Source organism: Typha latifolia, chromosome 9 (assembly GCF_019914945.1).
Source record: "Typha latifolia isolate L0001 chromosome 9, TyphaL0001v2, whole genome shotgun sequence".
NCBI classification, from domain to species: Eukaryota; Viridiplantae; Streptophyta; class Magnoliopsida; order Poales; family Typhaceae; genus Typha; species Typha latifolia.
In genome coordinates this window covers 9332025-9340533 of record NC_133094.1, presented here as the reverse complement: position 1 = coordinate 9340533, position 8509 = coordinate 9332025, and the positions used below count along the sequence as shown (strand labels likewise).

General features: G+C 35.9%; 1 protein-coding gene across 2 annotated transcripts; it reads right to left on the bottom strand.

Moving 5' to 3' along the window:
• Positions 1-1058: 1058 nt before the first annotated feature.
• Positions 1059-3641, bottom strand: LOC140795238 (transcription factor bHLH62-like). 2 transcript variants are annotated; one of them, XM_073147697.1, is made up of 8 exons: positions 2824-3641; positions 2524-2736; positions 2369-2434; positions 2207-2275; positions 2045-2116; positions 1716-1949; positions 1522-1627; positions 1059-1438 (listed from the first exon to the last, which is right to left on the bottom strand). In XM_073147697.1, the coding sequence occupies exons 1-8, from the start codon at positions 3514-3516 to the stop codon at positions 1401-1403; spliced, it is 1491 nt and encodes a 496-aa protein (XP_073003798.1). In that variant the 5' UTR covers positions 3517-3641; the 3' UTR covers positions 1059-1400. The 2 variants fall into 2 exon arrangements, with proteins under 2 accessions (XP_073003798.1, XP_073003799.1); XM_073147698.1 differs by having other exon boundaries at positions 1522-1624.
• Between the last annotated feature and the right edge of the window lie 4868 nt (positions 3642-8509).

Below are 8509 nucleotides of genomic sequence, written 5' to 3'. Positions count from 1 at the left end.
GTTTTGGCAGGTCTAACAAATTGGTCAAAACTCCAGAATAGAGGCTTAAATTTCATTAACTAATTGCCCAATTGGTTCATCAGAAAGCAGACAAAAGAGATCCATCAGTAGCACTGGAAACATCCAAGGATGAATTAAAGAACAAAACAAAGGACACAACAAGGACTAAGAGTGGTTGGAGAGTTGGAAAGATTTTGTTTTGATGTGGGTATTGGATGCAGATTTATGCTGGTTGCAATTAGTGCAGTTAGAGTTCCAGTTGGAAAGCTGTGAAGATTCTCATTGGCTAAGGTGGATGCTGGAAAACAAATGAGACCTCACAGCCTGTGACCTTTCCCACTAGGCCAAGTTGAAACTGTGAAAGTGATGCTTGCCAAGATGGAAGTGAAGGAAGATTGCATCAATTGTGATGCCTAGTTTGAATGGCCTTCATTAATTCAATAATCCAATCGAAGAGAGTTCCCTTCTCTTTAAAAATATAATAAAAATCAAGTGTTTACCTCTTGGAAACCAAGTATTGTGAATGAGAAGAATTGAGGGAAGAAGAGATCCATGGATGCCTTTCTAAACTAGACGTGAAAGAATTCTTTGATGTAATCTTTTCTCAAATTTTCTTGAACAAAATCATATGATATTTATGATCATGCTTTAGGATTTAAAAATTCTATTTAGAGTTTCCTCATCCTTAGATTGTGCTCCATTAGAGCCCAATATTTGGTGGGAAAAGGGTTGGGTGAAGTGGATGAACAATGGATTGAGATCTCTGCAGAATTGTTGATTCCAGCACATAGAATTATGGTGTAAAAGAGAAAAGATTGTCACAACTCATCTTCAACTTTCTAAAAGGTGGTTGGGTTGATCCCTACACAGTTGTTTATAAGGAAGCATAAAGAATTTTCAAAGAACAAGGAAGTAAAAAGTATATTGCAAGCTAAGGTGTAAGCTTTCAACTTTTTCTGCATTTATTCCTCAATAGAGACAAGAAAGCAAAGGCACAATTGTAACAACCCGCAGAAAGGAATTAATGATAACCTCATGACAATAGAAAAGAGCATCAATGATGACGGATATCTCTCTCATGCTCACCATCAAACAGTATTACAATCTCTCTGTCTATTTTTCTCTGAAACCAGGAAGATCCCAGTTACAAGAATGTAAAAGTAATAATGTAGAATGAAGTTACAAGAATGTAACAGTTACATAGATTATACAAGGTTAATGGACAAATGGAAAATAACATTCGACAAATTTAGATGTGGTGTTTAAACTTGAAAGTAAATATTGCACAATTTTTGTGCTTCAAACTATTGATTGTTAGTTCAAATCTTCCTTCCTATATGCTGTTTGGCATCAATACTTCTCTATAAACAACGGCCTCTTGTACCTGAAAGTTCTAATGGTTATAATTCATTCTTCATTTGAGACGTCGGAGTTTGCCCTGCATTAGATTTATTCACATTGTAAGTCTTTTCCATGTAAAGCTTTCAAAATAACAGTTCATTTTTGAAGTTCTAAACCTACCAGGGAAACTCTGAGAGGAGACCAAAGCCTCCTGGTTCTGCCCAAAGCCCATTTGATGAACTACACTATGAAGGTCATCCTTTGAGAAATTCCCAAGCTGAAGCTGCTGAACAAACAATATTCATCTAATCAATTTGCCATCTTTTACACCTTAAACAAGTTTGTGATTGCTCCTCAATAACAAAGATTGCTACCTGAGGGGTGGCATTTCCAAATCCACCGGGAGGGGGAGGGGGAGGGGGAGGTCGAATGTCGACACTCTGGCAAAAGGAGGAGTCTAATTGGTTCAAGGAGTAGTGTGTCACAATGCCATTGGCCATAACACTCTGGAAAGGGGTCCCCTGAGGTTGCTGAGCTTGTGAAAATGTGGTGCTTATGGCCTCCAATGGATAAAATGGCATCTGCATCTGCCTGCATGCTTGATGCATCTGGAATCGGAGAGAAAACCCAGTATAAGGCAGACTTAGCTCAGATTGGGATGTGCATATAGAAAGAAGTATGATTAAGAACAGACAAACCATACATCTTTAGGGAGGAAATTATCCATGTTCAAGTCGAGCTGGGGATCGAAATTCGCCAACTTCATCGACAAGAACTGAAACCCGAGTTCAAGATCAGTTAAGAGTGCAATGCTAGAAAGTGAATTACCTTGCAGAATCATTTGATTTCCTGCATATGTCTATACCTCAACTTGGCACTGCAATGACTGCACATAATTTATGATCTCATCCAGCATAACTGCTTTGCCTGTTATCTGTACCAATTTTTTTTGTAAATTGAGATTAAGCCTATCAAACTGAACTAGTAACACTTAACAATTTAATATTTTAACCATGGATTGTAGTACCTTATTGCAACCTGGAACTAAATCTTGTAGGAATTTCATCCTCTCGCTAATTTTCTCTCTTCGCACCTAACAAACGAAGAAGTAAAGACATTGATTAGGAAAGGAAGGTGAATATTCTGGCAACATAGAGGCTGAAAATAGTGCCATTTTCTTACCCTCTCCGCAAGGCTGTGGCTATCTGTAGCTTGGCCTCTCCTTGCTCTGACATGGATAAAGTCCTGCTTAGCAGGCTCGGGAGGTTTGGCATTGCCCTCCTTTGCCTGCTTCAGATCTGCATCACCATTCTGCTCAATCTCTGGCTTAGCCATCCCGTCCTTTCCGGTTCCATTATCTTCATCTGATTTGCTTCTTTTCACGTTCAAATCCTCCTAATTTAAGAAGAATTTCTCATACTATTTTAGTGCTGGAAGGGAGACATGACACACAAAATTCGGCAAAAAGAACAAAGGAGGTACCTTTGGGGGATCAATGGTAGAGGAGGCAAAAGGAGCCACCTTTCCTTTTCCCTTAGAAGCACCTTTTCTTTTCCTTACCGTGCTCACATTGTTATCTCTCAAGGATGCCTCCCCACTCGCCGCAATTCGATCAGATGCCGACGATTCGCCATGTTCTCCCTCTTGGAAACCCATCGGAGACCCGGCCATCTTAAGAGATTGGCTGCTCGAGACTCTCGACAACTTTCTGGTCTCTGGTAGCCCGAATTGGCCCGGGAGACCTCCTTGATTCCTGTCTCTGAGACCTGGCATCGAACGGGTTGCAGGCATTGGGTTTTCCGAGATCGGTAGGCCTCCCCTGCCCCATTGCTGCTGCTGTTGCTGGTAAATCATCATTGAATTAAGCCTTGGAGGAGAATTCAAGGGAGTGGCGTAGCAAGAATTATGGGTACTCCGGTCGCCGGAGTTGCAAATGCTCCCGAGCCGGCCAATGAGCTCATGGATGACGACGCTGTCGTCGACGGCGGTGGCCGCCGCGGTGGAAGACGACGGCGACGACACGAGGGAGCTCATGGCCGACTGGAAGCGCGAGCTCTGGTCCATGGATTGCTCCCAGTTGAGGTTGACAAAGCACAAGGGCGATGGGTCTACTTGGGCATTAGGAGACTGCCAGTTTAGAGCAGTTGGGTTGGTGAAAAAACTCTCCTTCTCCATGGAAGAGGAATGATCTGAAAAAAACCGGAGGAGACCCAAGTGAGATTTTGTTCTTGAGAGCAAGGAGAGTGGTGAAAGGTGAGGGAATTTAGGAGGAAACCAAGGTGGGAGAAGAGAGCGAAGGGAAGAAGAGACGGGGAAGAAGAGAGGGAAGGGTTGACTTTTGTATATATTCCAGACATATTTGCATTTGACACCCTACCATTTAGCAATTTCGCAGTACTTACCTATAATCTCTCTCTCTCATATATCTATTCTAAAAAATTGACTGAAAGTACCAGTCAACGTAAAGGATAAATTAGTTTTTATTTTCTTCTCTTTTTATTTATTTATTTTTTCTCTAATCAAACAAATCTTACTTCAATAGTTCACTAGTATGCATCCATAACTTATGGAGGGCACTCTAAATTTTTTTTCTTTTTTTCTTTTTCTAATAAGTTAGCAAAATGCATTTGGTTAAATTAAATATGTTTTGAATGAATGATAATGAAAATATACAAAAAAAACCCTTTACTTTGATTCTTTAAAAGGGCCTATTTGGATCACCATGCAAATGCTTAGTCTAGGAATTATTCTTAGAGTATATAGTTCTCAATGTAAATTCTCCTAATTTAGGATCTTATATGCAACTTTCCCTGATGCCATTTTTCATTTATGCCCTTCTAAAGTCTCTTATTTATGCATATACCACTTTATAGTTGATATTACTTGGATATCACTCGTAACACTTAATTTTTGCATTAATACCCCTTAATGGTAGAAGAATTTTGATCCATTTAATGGTAGAAGAAGAAAATTACTCATATTTTTTTTTTTTTAACATTTGTTGCTTCTAAATTTTAGAATTTTATATATAGTTCTAAAAAAGTAATTAGAATGGCATCCATTCAAAAATAATTGAAGGATGTTCACAGAATACAAATTTAGAGGGGTATACAAGAAATAAGGAGCTTTTCAAGGATATATATGTAAAAACACTCATATATATATATATATATATATATATATATATATATATATATATATATATATTATAGAGAGAGATAGAGAAGAACCAAAGACCAAAGTTTGAATTGAATAATTCCCAAGATAAATTATATTTTTCACATCCTAAATTATGGCTCAATATCATAGTGTAACCTTTACTTTTGTAGGAAATCTTTTGTAGCACTTTAAGATTTTTTTTTTTTTTTGTTACTCATCTCTTTCTCTCTATTAGGAAAGGGAAAAAATATTCACATTAAAATTTAGACTTCTTAAAATGAGGAATTAAAAAAGAATAAATTAATTTTAAGTGGTACAAGAAGATTGTAATGCAATTGCTAAACTTTTCATTAAAATTAATGGTGCAAATTCTAGAATAAATATAGTTTATTAGCGTCAATATTTTTTTTTATCATAAACAAGTTTCTAAATAACCAAACTATCCTTATTATTATTAAACCAGACTTAGGAGGAGAGGATAATTATGCCTTTACATATCGCCGCTAATAGTTAACTAACGGTTGCAACTTAGTTTGGATTAAATGTGGGGCTAAATACGTATGTTTAAAGAAGTATATCAACTGTAATTTACCCTTTTTTTTTCAAAGAAGATACTACTGTTTTTGGTGAATGGAATAATTTAGACAATGGGAAGAAGGAAAGAAACCAATAGATAATTAGAATGCATCCAGTCAAGATCTAACAACTCTTCCAAATTATTTTAATAGAATTTGCAAGATAATGGATTTAAATTCTGACACATAGTGGGTGGAACATTTTTATAAAATGGTGTGGGTACAGAGAGAGAGAGAGAGGATTCTGAGTGACAGATCTTAGAGAATCACAAAATTTAAATGTTTGATATTACACAATTGCATCTAATTGTTTAAGTTTTTCTTGTTGGAAATTTGTTTTATTTACTGTCCTAGTAGGTGTATTAATTATACTTTTTCACATATCATTAGAACCTCTTTTTTTTATTATAACTTATTTATCTTATTACTATCAACACAGATGAACATTGAATAGAAGGCACTAAGATTTCGAAAGAGTAGTTGCAGTTGATATTTTGTCGATTTGTTTTTCAGTAAAATAGTATATGTGCATGATTTTAGCTCATCGTTATATATTTTTTTAAGAGAGTTGGCTTAAGTTGTATCGTTTATCTATCAGAAAAGAGTTAATCTTTTTGTCTAATCTATAATTAGCTTACGAGCTCATGATATCTAAAAAAAATTAGAATAACTTAAATCTAAAGTGTTTGCTGAGGCATAAATCGGTATAGCTTATATGTCTCTACATTAAGAAGGCAGTAGGTTAATGAAACAAGCATGTCCCTCGCCAATCTAATATTAGAATTGATATCTTGCTTTCTCTAGCAATAGTAATACTCTTGAACCGAATGAGTAAAGGAAACATTCATCTCCACTGGGAAATATTCCAAAGTGTAGCATTTGTCACTCCAAAAGGTTGGTGAGGACTTCATCTCCATGAACCAAAGAGAGAGCACACATTACATCTTCGAGCAGTTTTAATAATGTCTTTCTGAAATGGCCAGCATGAAAAAAAAGTAAGGGTGACAATAGGGTCGTGTGTCTGGTTATGATACGGTAATTATGAACATGGCACGTTTATTAAACGGGTTAGAATTTTTAAACGCGAACATGACTTATTTATTAAATAGGTTATTAAGTAGCGTAAGTTGTTCAAAATTTATATATGTTAATTGGGTAATAAATAAATTTTTATAGTTATAAATATAATTTTTTATGTTATAAATGGGTTAATCGGATTATAAATGAATGTTGTGTCATAAATGAGTTATTGCGTCATAAATGGATTAGCGGGTCATGTCATAAACGAGATATTACATCATAAATTGGTTATCACGTCATAAACGATTAACGGGTCATGTCTTAAGTGAGCTATTGTATTATAAATGAGTTATCGTGTCATAAACGAGTTGGGTGATCGTGTTATAAATATGTTAAAAGTTTTGAAGTAATAAACACGAATATGATCCGTTCAATAATCGAATAGGAATAATGCCCTATTCTCCATCTCCTAAATGGATGATAATTTTTTGGGTTCTTTCGATAGTTTTTAATGATTATTCTATTTTAGAACTTAAAAAGAACATGTTTAAAATTGGCTTGAATTAAGAAAATCATTCGTATGTGTTAACGACGTTCAAACGGGTTGATTGTAGATTGCTATCGTTCCAAATTTATGTGCTGGCGTTTGAACGATGTTTATCTCTGTTCAAATAAGATGGAGGAGTTCGAACGACGTCCAGACGTTCGATAACCTAAGAGTTTGGAAGGGGCCAGTGTTTGAAAGACGTTCGAACGCTGCCCACCTATACGAGCAATTCTACTGAAGAGGTTAGCAATGGTGCACGGGCATTCAAATGTTGTCAACACATTCAAATGGCTCGCTGATTTCTTCTCCTCCAAGTCATCTCCATAAATACCTAATTAAGATTTTAGGGCTGGATAACTATTGGAAATATTTGAGAGAGATAATAATCATCATTATAGTCAGAGTGTTGGAGTTTGGGAAACTCTTTGTACTTGGATTTAAATAGTGTATTAAAGATTTTCACCGCCTGTGGACGTAGGCGCATCGTCAAACCATGTAAAATTTTATCTCTTTTTGTTTTCTCTATGATTACTTGGATTTAGAGGTTTTTTTTAAGATTTCTCTACTATTGGCATTTTGAATTGGATTTATCCTTTACTATTCCATTGAGATTCACTTCCGCTATCCTATTCCACACAACAAATTGGTATCATAGCCAAAGGTTCAAATCTAGCTATTGGATTTGGAGAAGAATTTTTTTGGAAAGATGTTGGAATCATCAAAATCAGGGAAAGTTTAATGCAAAGTTTAAGGTAAAGAAATTTGATGGAACAAATAACTTCGGAATATGGTAACATGAGGTGATGAATATTTTATTCCAACAAGAATTGGATATCACATTGGAGAAAAAGTCCGAAGAAATCGCAAATAAGGAATAGGAGAAGATGAATCGATAAGTGTATAGTACCATTTGACTCTGTTTAGAAAAAAAATAGAAATACTTTGTGATGAAGGAGAATTCAGTGAAGAACTTGTGAAAGAAATTGGAAGATAAGTTTATGACAAAGAGCACTAAAAACTGGCTTTAGTTAATAAGTTCTTTGGATTTCAATACAAGATTGGAACTTCGATGGTGGAGCATTTGAACTCCTTCAATAAATTACTTGCCGATTTGCAAAATCTGGACGTGGAGATCTTGGATGAAGATAATGCTTTGGTACTCTTGAATTCATTGTCGAACACTTACAATCATCTCACCACCATCTCATCACTACTCTATTATATAGAAAGGACCATGTACATTATGATAATGTTGCAAATGCACTATTTAATAATGAGTACCAAAATCTAGATAAGCAAGCCACTCATGATTCATCATCGGATGCTTTGATGATGAGGAGTCGATTGAAAAACAAGAAATTTGTGAAAAAAGGCAAATCTCATTCGAAGGCAAGAGGTGCATCTTTAGACAGAAAAATACTTGCCAAAGACTAATGTTCTTTTTGCCGCAACAAAGAGTATTGGAAGTAAGTAGATTGTCTCATATTGAAGAGCAAGGAGAAGAAACCTCAAAAAACAAACATGACACTCTCAGATGATGAGAATTCAGAGAATGCACTAGTGGGGTCAGGTCTTGCTTGTGACACAGACCAATGGATCTCGAATTCCGGTTGCACATACCATGTGTCCTAATTAAGATTGATTTACACTTTCAAAAAGATATTTGGTGGAGTGGTAACTATGGGAAATGATAGCCCATGTAGAGCTGAAGGCATCGACATTATTCACCTACAGCTACATGATAGATCCATAAAAGAATTGACTAAAATCCGAGTACATATCAAAATTGAAGAAGAATCTCATTTCACTTGATGTTTTGAAATCGAAGGGCTTCACGATCACTTTGAGAGGTAGAGCATTGAAGGTT

Bases quoted from the DNA above. Each gene is read 5' to 3' on its own strand.
- LOC140795238 (XM_073147697.1), bottom strand. From the start codon at position 3,516: ATGGAGAAGGAGAGTTTTTTCACCAACCCAACTGCTCTAAACTGGCAG. The intron at 2,117-2,206 runs GTATAGACATAT...CTCGGGTTTCAG, and splicing joins CATTGCAGTGCCAAGTTGAG to TTCTTGTCGATGAAGTTGGC. The intron at 1,950-2,044 runs GTATGGTTTGTC...CTCCGATTCCAG, and splicing joins ATAATTTCCTCCCTAAAGAT to ATGCATCAAGCATGCAGGCA.